This window comes from Denticeps clupeoides, chromosome 6 (genome assembly GCF_900700375.1).
Source record: "Denticeps clupeoides chromosome 6, fDenClu1.1, whole genome shotgun sequence".
In the NCBI taxonomy this organism is placed as follows: Eukaryota; Metazoa; Chordata; class Actinopteri; order Clupeiformes; family Denticipitidae; genus Denticeps; species Denticeps clupeoides.
In genome coordinates, this window is record NC_041712.1 from 8,865,139 (window position 1) to 8,885,469 (window position 20,331).

Below are 20,331 nucleotides of genomic sequence, written 5' to 3' on the forward strand. Positions count from 1 at the left end.
CATAAGAAGATTAGGGAGGAATTAACGTCATTCCTTTGTCATTATAGGAATAAATTGATATTTGGTTTTAATCAGAGAGGAGGGCAGTGCAGTGTGTCGGATGAAAGATGCTGTGATCTGGGAGAAGTGGGGACACCGACGGAACCAGGGCATGCACACACATAACACCGCACACGCACGGCGGAGGCGGGCGCGGCCATGCCGGACGCGTGCACGGGCCGGCCATGATGCAGGGACGGGGGAGCCAGCGTGCGTGGCGGAGGACGCTCTGACCCGAGGCTGAAGAAGGAGCCCCGGTGCCCCCGGATCAGGGCAGTCATGATCCTGCCCCTCCTGACGCTGAGGCTCATGTGCCTGGCCGGCCTCTGGCCCATCACGCTGCTGAGCGGGAGCCATTTCCCCAACCGCAAGAGAAACAAGGACGTCTACCTCGGAGAGAACACACGGCACAAACATGGAGGGTGAGGAAGCGCTTTAACGGTGGGGGTTTGTGATGGTGTGGGAGGGCGGTCCTGGATCCAAATGAAACAAATTTTTTTTTTCCCGCCAGGCCACGGTTTCTGCAGGTGTTCCAGCAGACAATAAATCACTCTGCGATGAAAGCGTCCTTCTCGGACATGGTTAAGAACTCTTGTTTGTCTGTTTGCGCTCTGCATTTGGTAACAATGACCCGGCGTTGTTTGCCGAGCCGATGTTACCGTTGCCATGCGGCCTCGATCCTTGGGAACCACTCGTTTCCTAGCATTCTGTTCGGATTTTTGTTTTGTCTAGATGAACCGGTGGCTCCGTTGCTCTGGGACTGTTTGTGAAACTCGGCGCTGTTTGATTTGTGGCGAGTCTGACCTCGCAGATGAGGACATGGTTTAATCGCGTCGGCATTTGATGTATGAGCCCGGTGAAAATTGGTATTTTACTTTACAATGAGCCTTGAGATGTACTCTTTCCTAAAGAAAATTGAAAGTGGGACGGGTGCACATAAAGAGCTCAGCCCTCTGGGATAACCAAATTGTCATCCAGTGTTTTGGACCACGGCTGACCTCTGCAACACAGGGATTTGGACAGTTTCTAAAGGGATCACGCATATTCAGGATTAAAAGAAAGAAATGGTCCCTGGTTCTTTTAGATGAGAAAAGAGGGTAAAAATTTAGCACAGCTCTTGAAGCGGCCATTAAATCATTCTCTGTAATTAAGCACAGTTAACATGATGAAAATGGTGCTTTTTTCCACCACCCCACCTCTGCCCGTGTTTTCTCACGCAGGCGGATCGACTTCAAGATGAAGAAGTCGGACAGCACCAAGTCCCTGCTGATCAAGTCGGAGCAGCTCCTGAGAATCGAGGACCACGACTTTGCCATGAGGCCGGGCTTTGGAGGTGAGATCACCCGGCCGTGGGGCAGCAGATTGTGTGTCTTTGGTGAGGGTGTGTGTGTGTTTGTTCAGAGCAAACCTACGTGTGTGTGCTTGTGAGGAACAGGCCAGGGCGTGTTGTGCTGAATGAATGCTGCACTTTGCCACATAAGACTGCCTCTGGCACAATGACTGCTCGTTTCGCTTCGTTAATTGACTTCGCAGAATATGATTATGATCACATAATGACTTTTGATGTGTACAAATTTTTGGTTACAGTTGACATGTGATTACAGTCTGAAGTAAGGGTGTTTTTGGCTGTGTTGTGGCTGTTTCTTGTTTGTGAGGTTAGCGCTGGGCTGTGGGTTTGCTTACTGGAGACGTTGGTAGTGTTTCCTCTTTACCATATGTACTGTATGTGTCTCTCGGTGTGTTGGGGGCTGAGTACGTTGTTGGGGGTTTATTTAAGGGCCAGTTGAGTCTGGCGTCTTGTACCTCAGGTGTGGCGCTGTGAGGCTCCGCCTGGCTCATCTGTGAAGCTTTACCCTGTATTTACGGCATAATTAAACCCACTTGGCATTTCTTTGCGTGTGTGAGAGAGATGCCCTTTGAGGGCCCTGTATTTCATCCCTTTCTATTTTTAAAAGAAAAGAAAAACGGGATAAGATGAAACAGATGCAAAGCCGAGGAAAGTGATTGAAAAGTGTCTCGGGAAAGTCAAACTGAAAGGCAGGACCACAGGACACACAGGGCATAACAAGGCATCGCTTATACACACTGACCAGGGCTGGTCACAGTAAAAGGTACAGGGCGTAATGTAAAGGTCATGGCAGACATTTTGGAAAGGCTATTTTTAAGATTTGTTTAAAGGTTAAATGCAGTTTGCACTCATATGACTCGAGTGAGTAAGAAATGTAGGTTAGGGTGTCATGTTGCATCTCCAAATGGTATCTTTCCTAAAAAAAAAAAAGCCACAGTGACCCAGATACTGTGACAGCAGACAATAGGACACGCAGATGTGTTTTTTTCCCCCTGATCTCTAATCTGTATTATAATCCCTACGTTCAGAAAAAAGGCTGAAGATAAATTATGAATTTTACTATGGGCACATATTGATTTTGAGACACATGAATAATGTGTCAAGTTACATCATAGACGGGAGCTTCATAAGCATTTCCAAGATCTCAGCCATTTTTTCACGGCCAGTTACTAATTATTGATTATTGTCTATACAATAGATTATTTCTATACTGTTTTGTGTGTGTGTGTGTGTGTGTGTGTGTGTGTGTGTGTGTGTGTGTGTGTGTGTGTGTGTGTGTGTGTGTGTGTGTGTGTGTGTGTGTGTGTGTGGAGACCATGCTACCCCAGCTGTGTTTATGAGTTGGGTGAAGCACAGAGATATTTGTGTCATGGCCATTTGTAAATGGAGCGCGAAGCTCCATCAAAATCCCAACACCAGGATTAACACTGGTCTGTTGCGTTTCAATCACACATCCAACTCTGACAAGAAGTGCATTGGAAACTGCCTGCTCCTGTAAATATTTGGACTCTGCTGCGGAACGTCTTTATGACTTCACCTACTTCATTTGTCAGCCTCCATGGAATCCACAGCATACCTCCAACCAGGGACTGAATTACACAGTGGGGTAATTTTGGCCATAGTGAACGAACGCTCAATCCTTGACCATCTCTAATATGCAAAATTCAAAATATCTCTGGCCCAGCTCATGCACTGAACACTGCTAAGATGAGATCTTTGTTTTAGGATGCCTGTATCATTGCAATTGTAAGACCTTGGCAGATAAAATATACACATAAAATTCAAGAATTGGGCCTATTTTCAGGCTGTGTGAATTGGTCACCACACTGGCGACAAAGTCACAAGTTCAAACCCTACTTATTACCATTGTGAGCAAGACGTTTAACCTTAAGCGTCTCCAGGTGGTGAACTACATGAAAATAAATGTATTAATTGTTATCGATGTTTAATCTTTCAAAAGGTGTCATCTCCAGGTCACCAAACATACTGAACATCATGGATTGCACTGAATCTCAAAGGGTAGCAAAACTGATGTCACTATAAAGAAACATGCAAGAAGTTTAATGGACAAATCTGAGCAAACAAAAATAATTGTGAAGATGGTATCTAATGAATTAAAAAACACACACCAAAATGTATTATTATATTTCAAAAACGTTACTGTCCAGGGTATAAAAGTGGAAAATGTTTTAGATTTCCCCCTAAAAGTCTTAGAATGTGCTATCAAAGCAGCCTGTGTCCATGTCAGGGGAACTGAGCTCCACCTAGTTCCCCTGTAATTTGAAACAACCCCCAACCCCCACATGAAAGCAGCCTAGTCCCTGGGAACAGCTGAAATGTCACAGTGAGGACTGTGAAAGATACAATGTACTGAAATTCACAGAACAATATACAGTACATTACACATACAGTAAAGTAATAAATTAGAGGGTAAAGATTATAAGGTCTTTTGGAAATGCCTGTTGTGTGGTTTAATCTTCTATCAATGTGTTCCTTTCTTTGTGTCATGGAACAGAAAGGAGGAGGATGACCCTGGTGCAGATGAATGCCACAACTTTAATTTTCCAAAAATACTCAACTCTATACACACTCAGGTGTATCCTGTCATTCTGGGATCCACCAGGACACTTTCTTGCACAAGAAAAAAACCCTGCACCTGAGACGTTCCTGACTTCAATAAGTCCCAGATAGGAATAAATATCTCCTAAAACCTGAGACGTAACATCATCCCCCATTGCCCCACTTGATACCCCCAAGTCCAACTATAAACCTTCCTCTTATTTGTTTACTGATACAAACAATATTTACAAAAATGTATTTTCCATAGAAGTCAATCATAGAACATATGAATTTAAAATAAAAGAGTAGTAATGTCCTAGTGGCTAACACACTTGTTTATTAACCAGAAAAGTCATAGGTTCAAACCCCACTTTCCGTGATAAAGATACTTAAACTGTCCCTATAACAACTAATCATAAGTTGCTCTGAAAAATCTCATAGATGTAAATGTATATGCAGATTTTGTTTGTATATATGGCTTTGGTTATACTGAGAAAACAGCCTTAATTACCATGGTGCCATAAAGCATCACACAGTTCTCCTTAGGGGTTTTGTGGCCACTATACCAAAGTTTCAAAGCGCCAAAACTAGGATTGTGGGTACTGAGTTGGCATGAGAGACACATAATTTCCTCCAACACAGTGCACCATAAAAACAAATTTGAAGCTTGATATTTTAAGGTAAAATTCTTGGATACGTTATGCGTCATTTCCTGCATAGTACAGGTTTACTTCATTCACTATATTCTTCATGAGTTGTTATCAATGGCAATGACTTTGACATGGGCAGTCAGAAGCTCACTTTCGTTTCAACTCTAAAACCCTCATCATGTACTCTGTTCCCGCAGGGTCAGCCATACCGGTGGGCATTGATGTGCAAGTGGAGAGCATCGACAGCATCTCAGAAGTCAACATGGTACAAACTCCCAACCATCGGCAGAACACTTCCTGCTCTGCTATTCCCACACCTGAGACTAAACCAACTTTCAATGTCATGTAATGTTTTATAGATCTGTAAACATCTTAGAATGTATAAAACTTAACAATGTTCCTCAGTATGCATTTTACTGACTGATAATGAATTACTGTTATGCATAATGAACTGTATATTAACAAACAGCCTGCAGAGCCATGCCAAGTCACATTATTTCAGATTTTATTACTCTGTTCTTCAGATTTCAATACTGTATTTGGTTTAGAGTACAAGAAGTTCTGTTCTTGTGCTCTAACTGTCTATACTGAAAACCTCCTGTTGCTGTTTGCTATTGACATTACACATATAAACATTAGGGACATTGATGACATCTGAGACACGATGATCACAGAAGACCGGCCAATCAGCACACAGCTGTACCTTGATGCTTAAGTGACGTCCACTTTTGTCACATCCATGGCAGGAACAGGACAGAGCAGGAAGGACACATTTACATGACCTTCACATGCAATGATCCAGCAAAGACTTCATAAGATAGGACTGCATTTATACACATACAAACAAGTACATATGTTAGGGTAATTAGGGTGACAGCAATGACAACACAAAACTCCTCCAGAGTCAGGCCTTGACAACTTAGCTCATGTAATTAATGCTTTATGAACTTAATGCTAGGGTAAGTGATTTATTGAGTTGTGTGTGTGTGTGTTTGTGTGTAGGATTTTACCATGACTCTATACCTGAGGCACTACTGGCAGGATGATCGACTGGCTTTTCCCTCAAGCAACAACAAAAGCCGCACGTTTGACGCACGACTAGTGAAGAAGATCTGGGTGCCTGATGTCTTCTTTGTCCATTCAAAACGCTCCTTCATCCATGACACCACCATGGAGAATATCATGTTGAGAGTCTACCCTGATGGAAACATCCTCTACAGTGTGAGGTACACAGTGACCATCAATGCATGGTGGAAAAAAAATCCTGAAATCAATAGAACAATACTGAGTTTAGACTGGCAGTGCATCAGCTAGGACAGATACACCAGAAGATCAAATATAGTAAATGTGTCTGTCAGTACTTGACTTGACTTGGTTGATATTGTTGGGGCATTGGTGGCTTAGCGGGTGAGGAAGGTTGCCGGATCGAATCTCAAACCACCAAGGTGCCACTGAGGTGCCACTGACTGCACCCCGGGTGCCTGTCATGGCTGCCCACTGCTCACCAAGGCAGAGGACACGTTTTGTTGGGTGCACCATGTGTTGTGCTGTGTATCACTTCACTTTCACTTTTCATTTTTGTGTTTATGCAGGTGATCTTGCATAATTGTGTCCCTCTATATTAATAAAAGTGACCAGATTTGAGTTTGTGAAAAAAGGTTACCATAGTTTGAGTGGGAGTGGTGCAGAATGGAGATGGGATTTGAGGATCTTAGCAATGCTTTGGCTTGCCGGGTTCATGACCCAGACAATTCTAAAAAACCTGCCGGGTGTCATTTCCAGGACTTAAAATTCACAAGGTGGATTTAGCTGTGTGCTGCATTTTCAGCTCTTACTGCCATAGCTGAGTATTTTGGGCTGCAATTTGTATTTTGATATTATTGGTTCCTTAATTTGGCTTGAAATTTGAACCAGAGTTTGAGGATCATTATAATGACAGAACTGGACAGAGAGACGATAGAATGCAATTTTGGAGAGAGACTTGTTATGTAACTCAAACTCAAGTGAACAACAGGAGCAGTGTACTATCCGTAGCAATATGGAAGCTGGATGCTTTAGAGAGAAGGGAGTTTAGTTTTATTTGAGAGAGTTATGCTGCATTGAAAGCTTAAGATCAGTGATGCAATCTGCAGGTGCTCTGGGATGTGGATATATAGGGGAGTGTGTACTGACATCTGCATACCAGTGGATATACACACACACACACACACACACACACACACACACACACACACACACACATAGTATTTCTACTTTATATATATATAGTTTAGCAGAACTGTGAGTGGTTTATAATTAATGTGCCCAGTGGTTTGTGCATTTAGCTATATTGTTCATGTGTTGGTTTTTCAGTTGTGTTGTGTGTTCCAGGGTCACAGTAACTGCTCTCTGTTCCATGGACTTCAGTAGTTTTCCATTGGACACACAAAACTGTTCACTAGAGTTGGAAAGTTGTGAGTATATATCACATACACACAAACAACCCTCCACAAAACATAGCCATGGCTAAAATATGACTTGATAACATATTTTAACCAGAAGGAAGACAACAGGACAGAAGTGGGTAGTGACGTTTTAGCACTGCACCGTGTTCAAACAATGCTCACGATGGGTTATAGTTTAATTCCGACGATCAGGAAAAAAAATACACATCAGATATGATTACTGCCAACATACGTCACAAAAGCAGTCATGCATATCACAGTTAATGATCTGAGACGCAGAGTCATCTGCACATCTGATCTGATTCCACTGATTCTCATCCGTGCATGAAGGCAGGACACATGCCTGGAAAAATCAAACATTTCACATTTGGAATGAGACACAGTCGCTGGCGACGGGATCCTGTTGTTCGCCAATAACTGGCCAATGCCTAAAAAAAGTGTCCTGTCATAGAATTGCTGCAGGCCATACAGTATGTTCAAGTATCTTCGCTTATGTTCAGCGTTATCAAGTCCCACGGACTGACCGTTTCATTCCGTTCGCACGCTCACACCTTGTATTTCTCACACTGAGAAGGAAGAGATAATTCGCATTGTTTTTTTAAGCCAGGAAGGTTGCCAAGATTAGCACAGCATGATGATATGTGTACAGTGGTCAATGGTCTTAACCAGCTAACCGGTTACAAAATCACTTACCGATGTGGTCATTAGTGAATGTGATTCAGTTTATTCCTCACACTTTGCATTTCTGTGAAGGAAGGGATAAAGAGAAGCACTCGTCACTCGTCGAAAAGTTTGTTCACCACTGGTGGGCCGAATCGAACCAGAGTGTCAGAAAGCAAAGCCTGACAAGCTGTGTGGCTGTACCAACAATACAAAAACCGAGTTTAGCAAACGTGATTTATATTAAGGGGATTAGTTTCCTATAAGAATGATGTATTGTAACATAGGTTGAATAAATTAATAATTCTGTTGCAAACACATGCACCTTGACAAAATAACAAATATGAAACACGTGCAGACAAATGACACATTTCACGCTCAAAAGGCTCACACAAACACATACAGACATCTTGCTAAACACAGCGTACGCACACACACATTCAGCATGTCCCCCATGCCGTGAGGAGAGGTGATGGTCTCTGGTCTCTTACGGCTACTGTGGCCTCTCCTCTCTGGTTTGCAGTTCATGCTTCTTCCAAGAGAGATTAGCCAGTCATCCTTCCCAGGTCCTCCGCTTTTTACTCCCCCCACCATCTCCTTTCTCTTCCTGCTCTCCTCGTCTCTGCCACTCCCCGCTCAACTGGGCCTGTGCTCTCTCTTGAAGATGCGTACAATGAGAACGACCTCATGCTCTACTGGAAGAACGGGAACGATTCACTAAGGACTGATGAGATCGTGCTCTCTCAGTTTTTTATTGAACAATTCCACCCTTCCTACGGGCTCGCCTTCTACAGCAGCACTGGTACGTGTGACTGCTCCAGTGTGTGTGTGTGTGTGTGTGTGTGTGTGTGTGGTGAAAAAACTAAACATCTGTGAGTGTGCATAACAGTAATTACGTATAAGTGTATGAGTGGTTTGTGTGTGTGTTCCATGCTGGCACACTGATTAAGTTGTACAGCAAATTTCACTTCCTCAAGGTGTCAGCTTGGAACCCAACATCTCACACGGCTTCCCAACCATCACTTCATCCCTCTGACCATATTAAACAGCTTCTTCCAAAAACTGTTCTTCCATTTACACATTTCACCCCTCCAATGGGGTGGCTGATGAGTTCTGCTATCTCTGCAGGTTGGTATAACCGCCTCTACATTAACTTCATCCTGCGGAGGCATATATTCTTCTTCATGCTGCAGACCTATTTCCCCACCATGCTGATGGTCATGCTCTCCTGGGTGTCCTTCTGGATCGACCGCAGGGCTGTCCCTGCACGAGTCTCGCTAGGTACCTCAAACACTACCTCTACCTCTGTCAATGGGAATATTTAAGAAAGCAGAAGACAAACTCGTCACCGAAATTCATAAAGCTCAAGATCACACATTTCTTTTCAGCCTTTAAGGCCACGTGTGTATGTTGTAACTGTAAAGTTCTGTGCGAGTTCTGTGTCCCTAAAGTCTACACACCTCCTTTCCTTAGCATTCTAAAACCATTAAAGAAGATGGCTACAGGAAGATAGCGCGGTGATAACAGGTCGCTGTTTGATGAGTTTATGATGATATTTAGAAATGGAAGGCCAGAGAATGGTGGAATGATGAAGACCAAAAAACTCCCCCACTGAGCAACAAAAGACCAACTCTATACCCAACTCTACTATGCAGAAACCCCTAAACATTTACAAGCGTCATGGTAGAATCAGCAGAAGTGTCCTGTGTCCCGCACACAGTTTAGTGTCTGCTTGAAATTGAAGATCTAAAGTGTGATGCTTATTCAAAAAGAATGTGCTGTGGACAGATAAAGTCAAAATAAAAGTTTTTGGTGACAACGATCAAAATGTGTTTTGAGAAATTCCAGGACAAGAATCATTGTACCAATTATACTTTGAGCTTATACTTTTGTTGCACCCTAAATCTCCAATGAAATACACCCGAGGGCTCAAGTTGAAGGTTGCGACATGTCTCTCATAGTCCCCAGGCCTAATTATGATTTACAGATAGATGTCAAGAGAGCAGTGCATGCAAAAATAACCTTTGCGAATTGACAAAAATCCCTCAGTAGAAAATAAAACTCTTTGTTAACTACAAAATGTCTTTACAAGCTGTGATACTTCCTTCTAAATAAGTTTCTAAATACTCAAATTATTTTCAGTGAGGCCTTCTTGATTTTGGTGTATTTTGTACATGTAAATGATGGAAAGTAAACGTTGTTCCTTTTGGTGATCAAATCATCTCCTGCTCACTCAAATTCTCACACTAAAAAAGATTTTATGCAAGCGGGCACAAGCTTTTATATGCCACTGAACTTGTTATCTAATAAGCATTCAGCAACAACAGAAGGTTATATTACATTTGAGATGCTGTGACACTGTAGAATACAGGAAAGAGGCAATTCTATAACACTAATCCTGCGGCAACATAGAACACTGAGAACATAAGACCCTTTTACATTATGTGCCCTAAAAATCCGGGGAACACAGGACCCTGGAACAGAAGAACATAGGAACATAAGCATGACCCCTTTCGTGGAGTGGATTTAATGAAAAAGACGATTAAGGGCTGTAATGTTAAGAGAAGAGCTAGTAAAGCCTGGTAAATCTCGTTTGATACATAGACCTACACAGTCACCAAGTGTCCCGCAGTACATACTGCAATATGCAATGTGCAGTCATGTGAACACAAACCAGTGAAGACAAAGAAACGGTTTATCTAAGCTGCAAGAATACAACAACAAAAAACATATCTCAAACATTGAATCAAATACTAATATTACTTCAACCATTTCTTGCAGAATTGCATTAACAATGATATTGTGTGTTCTTTGAGCAGCAACACAATCTTGTTCTCTTTTGCTTGTAGGGGATCGCTCATTAGTCTACAGAGTTGGGAGAATCCGAGCCCCAGTTCTTGTAGCACATCTCTAGAAATCCACATATTTTTTTCTCAAATTAAATAAAATTATTTCCACTTTCACTTTTTTTTCACCTTTGGCTTTTGAGTCTTGAGAGTCTGAAGATTTCTTGTTTTGGGAGAGATATGCTTGTGATGAACAGGCTGTGAAGAGAATTTCATGAGTGAAGTCACTCTTTCAACATTTTGTTGCAGATATTATTGTTTAATTGTAGCTAATAGCCAAATATAAAGTTCACATTTATATCCCAGTATATTTTTTTCCTTATTGACTAATTCCTTATTTGCCAAAACAGCCATTAACCAATAAGGTATAGAGAGATTAGCCGTGCTGACCTGGCTTTAAAGAAGAGACATTCAGGTCTTTGCCCATGTCTGTGGTGTGGAGCACATTTCCACCATCACAAAGAGCTGCCCTGTTTCACTCAGCGACGCACAAGAGATTCAGTGTGTGGCTGAGCTGTTTATGGGCCACAGTAATATTCCCAGTGCACTCTGCTGGGGTTAAAGGGTGACGGCGAGTGACAGAGCGAAACCGGAGGAGAGTTCGCATTTCACCCCAACAGGTTTCTTAAGTGCACTGTAATACTCACGTATCAATGATAACTATGATACTTGCGTGTGTGTTTTGAGCTAAATATTTTTCTTTATGTTGGAAATGAAAGCATTAACACAATCTCTTCAGTCCATATTAAGTTGTCTGTTTGACGTTGTCAAGACATGGGCAGGGAGAGTGACCTCTCCTTTTCCCCCTCCTCCTTCTGCAGGTATCACCACCGTTCTCACCATGTCTACTATCATCACAGGCGTGTCCGCCTCCATGCCACAGGTTTCCTATGTGAAAGCCGTCGACATCTACCTGTGGGCGAGCTTTCTGTTTGTTTTCCTGTCTGTCATTGAGTACGCCGCAGTCAACTACTTCACCACGGTGGAAGAAATGAAGAAGCTGAAAAGGGGAAAGGTCAGCACCCACTAGGCACAAGGCTAAAAAACAAATGTATTCTGTAATATAAACAGAAGGTCCAGTAAAACCTGGAGAATCTCATTTAAAACACAGTACCAAGTACCAAGTGTTTTTCTGCATTTATATCTGTACGTTTGTGGATTGAAATTTTTAAAAGTAAAAAAACTAAGCAAGAATAACAATTTAGGTTGCATTTACTTCTACAGCATTTATAAGACACCCTTATCCACAGCGACTTACAATCAGCAGCTACAGGGACAGTCCCCCCCTGGAGCAATTTAGGGTTAAGTGACTTGCTCAGGGACACAATGGTAGTAAGCGGGGTTTGAATCTGGGTCTTCTGGTTCATAGGCGAGTGTGTTGCCCACTAGGCTACTACCACCCTCATGGTGTAGGTTGATATTAAGCGTATTAATATTAAATGCTTACCATATTAAAGGCCTATCACTTCCCTTGTCCCCACTAGGGAGAATACACAGAAACAGCACTGGGTAATAAATTATGAGTGTCTGCTAATGTGATGTCTGTCTCCCCCTAAAGGACGTTTTTTATACCACCATGGTCGGGATTTTAAACCTGGCCCTAGATAAAAAAAAGTCCTTAATAAAGTTAAGGACGTCCTCCGGATTTAGGAAAATAAATAGGTGAAACAGGAAAGAAAGAAAACTTTAATAATGATCTTTAATGAGCTTCAAATCATCCAGAATGAGAGGCAAATGTGCTTGAGAGCTGACAGATAAATGTGTTGGTATATTTATACATTACTTTTGCTTCTTGTTAAATACAAATTTATTTTAAAATATTTTTAGAACTCTTTAATGTGATTTTTTATGCCAATTATTGAAATGTCCTCCTCCTTGTTTCTCGCTTTTCTCAGCTCCCGGTAACATTTAACCCTACTCAGGCCATGGCGTTTGATGGTTGTTTCCATGACAATGAGCTTGACCTGTCACCTTTCCCTGAGCTCTCAACCACTCCCAGCACAGAGCGCACAGCACCCCCTCGGAACTCGACGTCTGTGGCCGACCCCCCCCCCGAATGAGGGCACCCGGCTCTGGAGAAAGCGCTCCATTCGCCACAACATCAACTTCATCATGAGTAACAGCTACATGATCGACTCGTACTCCAGAATCATCTTCCCACTGGCCTACCTGCTGTTCAATATCATCTATTGGAGCATGTACTCCTGAAGAGGCCTGAGGCGGAGCGGCGAAAGAGGGAGGACAGGACAGAGACCATGAAGGGACGGAAGGGATCAGGTTGGCTCAGATACACACACGAGGGAGAATCAAAAGCTAGTGCCTATTTCTCTTAAGGTTTTACCATCACAAACACTGGCCTCACACCCCTCAGCACACAAAACACCCATCTTTTCTGATGCAGCGTACTGGCACAGGAATAGGATTAGAAAAGAACAAAGGGGTGACAGGAGGGAGGAAGAAAGTATTTACATGTTGGGACCAAAATCACAGAGTACGACCAGTGGAGACTCAAAACATTTTTCTGCTGAAGGGGGACCTGCTCCTTGAGAGCATGATATCACCTCATCACAGCTTACTCTCCATGAACTGCACCATCAGCACTACCAAGTACGATGAAAGAACAGCAGAGGTGGGATGGCCTGACGGATGGATGACAGTCATTTGTCTTAGTTAAGGGTTCAAAGGAATGGTTTGCATAGCGAATGTAGTCATGGAGATGTAGTGAGATTAAGTATTAATGTACTACAATGATCCTGCACTGCAAAACCGTGCAGAACCAACAGGCAAGGTGTTCACGGAAGTATGTTTTCAGCTTTAGTGTATCTGTGGCTTGCTAATGAACATTCTATTTACATTCATACTTGTTTATTTATATGTTTTATTTATCTAACTTTTTCAAGTTTGAAAACTTCTGTTGTGCTTGTATGGATGTATGAGTGTGATCATGTTACAAAAGATGAATAAATTCACTTAAAGATTTATTTTTCAGCGATTAAATAACATCAACTGACATTATTACGAGGTCTCTATAAAATATATAAATAAAATACATATGTGACAAAGGTTCTGCTTAGAACAAGTGAATAAATGTGAACAAGTGAATCCAGAACAAGTGAATAAATGTGTTGATTATGACACAAATCCACTACAATCCACTACAAATCACTCCATCTTCAGCTATTAAGAGTTAACATATCAGTCTTCTTTATGATGTAGGAACAATCTGACAACTGAAACAAGACTGTCCTTATTTAATACATAACAATCTTTGCAGTCAACATTTAATATAAATTTTGACTGTGTTTCCAACAAAATGCCATAGATGAGTGACAAGTGCAATCGTCCCAGAAATCTAAGTATAGATTGAGAGGCTTAATGTACTGTTCATTTTGCAGATGCTGAGAACAATATAATAACAAATAAAATGCATCAATCTGCATCTCAAGTGTCATGAATACATTGTAGTAAATCGAAACAAATGTTATTTTCACTATTTTAAATAAAAGATTTTAAAACAAAAAAAGGCCAAAATAGGACCTAAGTTGGACCTGAGACTGGCAAAATCCCATTCGAGTTCAGTATGATATTTGGTTTCTGTATTGGCTGTTGATCTCATTGATAACCACATCTGTTGTGCGCTCCTCTCTGGCTGTTATCATCTGGTCATCAAATGGGCTGCCTGAAATGGAAGTACAAGGGTTGTGATGGTTTATTAGTACAGACATACAAATTGCAACTCTGAATCATAATTTTCCGATGCATGACATATGATGTATTATAAATATACCAGTTTTTAACTGAGCAATTTAATATTTAGTTTGCTTTTCTTTAGTTGACTTCCATTTAAAGTACTGTGGTATAATACTGTAGGGAAGGTTTTTTTTTTTTTTTTGGGGGGGGGGGTTCCAACACCATGATGCCTTTTTATTAGATGGAACACATAGCAACAGGGGAGGCATTCCCCTTAGATCATAACATGCCCTTGCCTGCTCTAACTACCCCCAGTTCAAGGCAACAGCTCACTTACTTGCCTTAGAGGCCTACGCAGATGAACACCAGCCCTAGAGACCACAAGGTGGCGATATTTAATCATTAGGCCTTGATAAAAATGACAGCAATTTTTAGTTAGTAATTAGCTTATAAGGTTTTACGACATAAGAATTTAAGGGTATGATGCATGAAAAGGGGAAAGATCCTGAGCCAACTCTTAACCAATCCTAACCAATCCATTTAAAGGTTATGTGGTATATTGAACAGCATTAAAAATGGGCCTGATGCTTTCTTGTAAGGTTGGTAACAGTGACTTACTGACCGCAAATAGCAGTGTGCCCCTTTTTTGATTTGATATTACTGATGCCATGTCAAAATCTAGATTTATGCCAAAATCTATATTTATGGATAGCCATGGTTACTGTATAAGAAACTTATAACAATAGACCAGTCTCATTTATGTCCTTAATACATACAGATGCCGTTGTGACGCTCAGAGACATCACTGAGCAGGATGGAATTCTGAGAATGAGATGAGTTGGATGAATGGAAGGAGGTACTTCCATTCACCGAAGACTTTTTCATAGTTTTCTGTGTGACGGTACGACTCCAGTCTGCCAAAAAAATAAAAAATAGTAGAGAGATTCAGTAAAGGATTCAGTATTTAACAACATTCACCTCACCATTAGTAATGCTGCAGTAGTCCCACCAGAAATGTCCAGTTCTCTGTTCAGTTACTGCCCTTTGTCGCTACCTCACCACTAACTCAATCATCTCTTTTCACTATCCTTCACCATCCACTCCACTCCTAGGCGCTTTGTGATCATGTACATATAAATAAAGACTGATTGATTGATTGATTGATTGATTGGTTGATTGACCTGAGTTCTCTGCAAGCCGCAGTTTTCCACAGCAGAGGTAAATTCTCCATTGCCTTCTCACATTTTCCTTTGCTGCACAGTGGAACACAAAGATGAAAAACCCTGCAAAAGAACACAATGACATATTTCATTCCAGTTCCAGAACACTTGAATGTCTGGTTCGCTAAGGCTAACCGCAGAGGAATGCCAGTTGAAGGATTTTCCAGAGGCCTCCTCCCATACCTATCCAGTCAGGTGACCGTTGAATATGGGTTGTTGTCCAGAGAACAGAAATGGTTTAAATACAAAGAACAAACTATAATACCTATAACTGTAGCAATTATGTGTATATACTGAATTATATATTTTATTCAATCATGCATAATACCTTATATTATGAAAACATCTTTTCTCAACCAATCAGCCATCTTCCTAGAGACACTTTATCAAGCACACACAATTGAAAGTGAAGTGATTGTCATTGTGTAAACACTGCAGTACAGCACGCGGTGCACACAGTGAAATGTGTTCTCTGCTTTTAACCATCACCCTTAGTGAGCAATGGGCAGCATTCGCTCAGTGGTACCTTGGCGGTTTGGATTCGAACCGGCAACCTTCTGATTACGAAGCCGCTTCCTTAACCACTAGGCCACCACTGCCCCAGCCACCAATTAAGTGCTTTAAAAATTCTTAATTTGGGACAAAAATAGATAAATTTTAAAAATAGATCAGTTCAACCAGAACAAAAACCAAGAGCTGAGAGATTAAAGGTCTCACCTTGAAAAGAGTTGAAGATGGCAAACAAGTACATGAAAGGGATATTGACGGGTCCCCATGCAAAGAAGGCAAATCCCCAGGTCAGGCCAAGGAGGACCGTGAGGCCAGCGACGCTGCGGGCATCCTGCAGGGTACTGCGATGCTGCACGTTCTGTGGGTTTGCCCGCTTGATCCGCCAGAGCTGAACCATCACCACTATGAACATGCAGAAGTTGAGCAGAAACACCACGCAGAAGTACGCCACCACTGCCACGTAGAAGGCAATGTTATTCTTCAACCAGCAGCTGAGGGAAACACAAGAGTTGCATGGGGTGAAATCAAAAGCTCTGCATTCAGGTAACACTTTTGATCAAGTATACATAATGTTTAACATAATCTACTCTGAGATGTCTAATAAAGCAGCATTTCTCAAACTTATTTGTCCTAAGAAACAGTCTTGCTAGGCTTTGGGGTTGCAAGGCCCTCAAAAACAAAAACATTATTACATATTAAAACATATATTATGCCTACTGTATATATAAGAAACCATTTCTGGTGTAATTTCGCTGATTTCATAGATGACTCAGATTGGTTCGCTAGAAATAAAGCAATTTTAATATATAAAATGTCGATTTCAATCATGGGTGCCTCATCCTGTAATCCGGCATCCTTTGATGAACGCTTCTAAAAGAAAAACTTCAGACTTGCTTTGAACACGCCATGATTTATTGAAAGCTCTCGTAAGGCGCGTGTGTATGTGAAAGGTTTGAAGTGAATGAGACAAAGGGCGGGATCATTTTAGAATGGTGAAACAAGGGGCTGGCCAAGGGGGTGGCGAGAGGCACGCAGTTACAAAAGCGGCAATATCAGACCTGATCTGACTGAATTTTGGTGCAAAAGTGAGGCTCTGCAGGAACCTTGTCACGGACCGGAATCGATCCACAGCCTATAGTTTGAAAAATGCTGCATTAAAGGAGTTTAATCAGACCAAATAGTGGACTATGATATGGATTATGAGGGACACAAACTTTACTTTGCATAATTTGAATGCACTTAAATGCACTAATCAAAATTAAGAAATAACAAATGCGAGCAAGTGCTTATCTGACCCCCAATATGTTTTACATTTACAGCATTTATCAGACGCCCTTATCCAGAGCAACTTACAATCAGTAGTTACAGGGACAGTCCTCCTGGAGCAATTTAGGGTGTAGTGTCTTGCTCAGGGACACAATGGTAGTAAGTGGGATTTGAACCTGGGTCTTCTGGTTCATAAGCGAGTGTGTTACCCACTAGGCTACTACCACCCTCATGGTGTAGGTTGATATTATGTGTATTACTAATGTTATACTGCAATTTACCTGTGTCCTTGTTTTTCATTTTGTTTTTGTGTCTGTAATGCTTTGACATGTATGTCTTTGTTTTAGAGGCATTCTGGAGTGAAGACAGTATTTTCAGTATACTGTAACCAGTAAATAATTTTATCCTTGCATATGTGGCTCTAGAACACTGGATCAGTTGAAAAAAGTATCAAACTCACAATTCATCTGTGGTCCCATCTGAAAACTTCCCATAGGATATCAGCCCATAGTTGTCCTTACTTATGGCAATAACAATGATGACCACCACAAGAGGAATGCCTGAAAAAGAAGGGATGATCAATGAGCAAATCTACTCTCATTCAACATGCATGGCCACACTTCTCTTCTCACAAGAAATTGCCAAAACACAACAAATGCAACAACCACAATACTCACCCCATCCGGCAAAACTGAACTTGAGCATGAAGTGGGAGATGTTGACGTTGAAGACTTTGACCAGGGCCAGGTACATGTGAATGGCCTCCAGAGCCATCCAGGTGAAGGAGGCGAGCAGGAAGTAGTGTAGGAAGAAGGCGGTGGAGATGCAGAGGCCCACGGCGTCAGGGTAGAGCGCCAGCCAAGCGTCCAGCAGGAAAACCAGGTTGAGGAGCAGCAGTGCCATGCACAGGTGAATCAGGATCTTGGAGGGGATGTCCTTACGCAGTTTACTGCAATGGAAATTAGAGACAGGATGACCGTTACCACTAAAGGCTGCAGCCAATTAAAAAATAATCAAATGTGTGTAATCTACATTACACATATTTTTTTAAACTGTTTTTAAATACAATTTAAAATGAATAATTTTGAGAGATTTTTTAAAGTGAAGTGAATGTCATTTCTTATTACGGGTTTGTATCCGTAATCGCTAGAATGAATAGATACTCAGGAAAAGAATCTCACCCAAAGCACAGATAAGTGAGCAGAGTAACTGAGAGGAAGATGGCGGAAAGTCCACAACCGATGTAAGTGATGAAGGTGAGGATGGTATCCTGAAGGCGGCTCATTATGCCCTGTCTAGAGATATCCTGTGAATAACGAGAAAACATCCGTCATAACAGAGCATTTGGAAAAAGGATCTACAGAAGTGAACATGTATTTTTAAACTTAAATATTTTATTTTTTTCATTTTTACAGTGAAGATCACATCAATCATGTTGACAAATAATATGATAAGAATAATGATTAGTGACCATTTTTACTTCATCAGTAAATCCATAATGCACGTATCATTGTGTCCTTACAAGTAGGACACCAAAGCTGGTCAGATGGTTGCAACTGCAAATGGTCTCCTCATCTGTGCTATTCAGAACAGTACAGCCATTGGTGTTCCAACCGCCAGAGCCATCTGACACACACACAGATACAAGATAAATCAAAGATATAAGCAATGAATACCCCCCAAATAAACTAAATCTCAGGGTTCAGGCCCTCACCGTTGAAGCTGAAGTCCCAGAATACACAATAGGCTGAGTAATTCACCTGAAAGAACAGAGGAGAACCAGTGACAATAGTTTACCTTATTCAGTAAATGCAAACCATCTCATAAACCAAACCATAAATCTGTGAGCATTCACACCTACCGGAATAGGATTTTGGTTTTTCAGGGTGATGCTCACGTTCTCTCGCAGCGACGTGATTGAAAGATTAGCCACACTTGTGCTCAAGATCCCACTGTTAAGCTGTCTGTCCCCTAGTGCTATGTCCTGCAGAGAGTGGATGGTTCTCATGAATTAATTGAGTCATCTTCCTAAAACACTTTTATGCACAGTGCATCTGAAAAGTATTCACAGCACCATCACTTATTCCACAATTTGTTATGTTACAGCATTAATTCTAAACTGGATTAAATAGTTTTTTCCTCAAACTTCTACACAAAATACCCCATGACAATGACAATGTGAAAAATGTTTCCTTGAGGTTTTGGCAAATTTATAAAAAAATAAAAATAAAAAAAATGCGAAATGACATACTTTTTTGCTCAATACTTTGTCGATGCACCTTTGGCAGCAATTACAGCCTCAAGTTTTAATATGATGCCATAAGCTTGGCACACCTATCATTGGCCAGTTTCGCCCATTCCTCTTTGAAGCACCTCTCAAGCTCCATTAGGTTGGATGGGAAGCTTTGGTGATCAATCAGATTTAAGTAGCTCTGGCTGGGCCAATCAAGGACATTCACAGTTGCCCAGAAGCCATTTCTTTGTCCCTCTGGAGCAGGTTTTCATCCAGGACATCTCTGTACATTGCTTCAGTCACACAGCATGATGCTGCCATGCTTCACTGTAGGGACAGTATTGGCCAGGTGATGAGCGGTGCCTGGTTTCCTCTCAACGTGATGCCTGGCATTCACACCAAAGAGTTCAATCTCTGCCTCATCAGACAGAGAATTTTGTTTCTCATGGTCTGAGAGTCCTTCAGATGGCAAACTCCAAGCAGGCTGCCATGTGCCTTCTACCAAGAAGTGGCCTCTTTCTGGCCACTCTACCATACAGGCCTGATTGATAGATTGCTGCAGAGAGGGTTGTCTTTCTGTCCACAGAGGACCTCTGGAGCTCAGACAGAGTAACCATAGGGTTATTGGTCACCTCCCTGACTAAGGCCCTTCTTCCCTGATCGCTCAGTTTAGGTTACTCTAGGAATAGACCTGGAGACAATCTTGTCTTGGAGGTCTACAGACAATTCCTTTGACTTCATGCTTGCTTTGTGCTCTGACATGAAGTGTCAACTGTGGGACATTATACAGACAGGTGTGTGCCTTTCTAAATCATGTCATGGATGATCAGGGGAAACAGGGGGCACCTGAGCTCAATTTTGAGCTT

At 41.7% G+C, this 20,331-nt stretch overlaps 2 protein-coding genes across 5 annotated transcripts in view; one reads left to right on the forward strand and one right to left on the reverse strand.

The window, feature by feature from the left end:
- On the forward strand, positions 1–13,561 carry gabrr3a (gamma-aminobutyric acid type A receptor subunit rho3a). Its single transcript, XM_028984439.1, is given in 10 exon segments — positions 1–461; positions 1,260–1,372; positions 4,794–4,861; positions 5,599–5,822; positions 6,967–7,049; positions 8,365–8,502; positions 8,829–8,981; positions 11,368–11,561; positions 12,442–12,603; positions 12,605–13,561. Coding segments are annotated over 10 exon segments (1,428 nt in total). The 5' UTR covers positions 1–318; the 3' UTR covers positions 12,755–13,561.
- Positions 13,508–20,331, reverse strand: part of LOC114792912 (adhesion G-protein coupled receptor G2) — a 24,069-nt gene continuing 17,245 nt past the window's right edge. For all 4 annotated transcript variants that reach the window (XM_028984437.1, XM_028984436.1, XM_028984435.1 and 1 more), the window contains 10 exons: positions 19,094–19,216; positions 18,947–18,992; positions 18,755–18,858; positions 18,414–18,538; positions 17,910–18,181; positions 17,693–17,792; positions 16,174–16,457; positions 15,418–15,519; positions 15,013–15,150; positions 13,508–14,225 (listed from right to left, as the gene is read on the reverse strand). In XM_028984437.1, the coding sequence (XP_028840270.1) occupies positions 14,122–14,225; positions 15,013–15,150; positions 15,418–15,519; positions 16,174–16,457; positions 17,693–17,792; positions 17,910–18,181; positions 18,414–18,538; positions 18,755–18,858; positions 18,947–18,992; positions 19,094–19,216 (1,398 nt within the window). In that variant the 3' untranslated portion in view covers positions 13,508–14,121. The remainder of the gene's footprint in view (positions 14,226–15,012; positions 15,151–15,417; positions 15,520–16,173; positions 16,458–17,692; positions 17,793–17,909; positions 18,182–18,413; positions 18,539–18,754; positions 18,859–18,946; positions 18,993–19,093; positions 19,217–20,331) is intronic.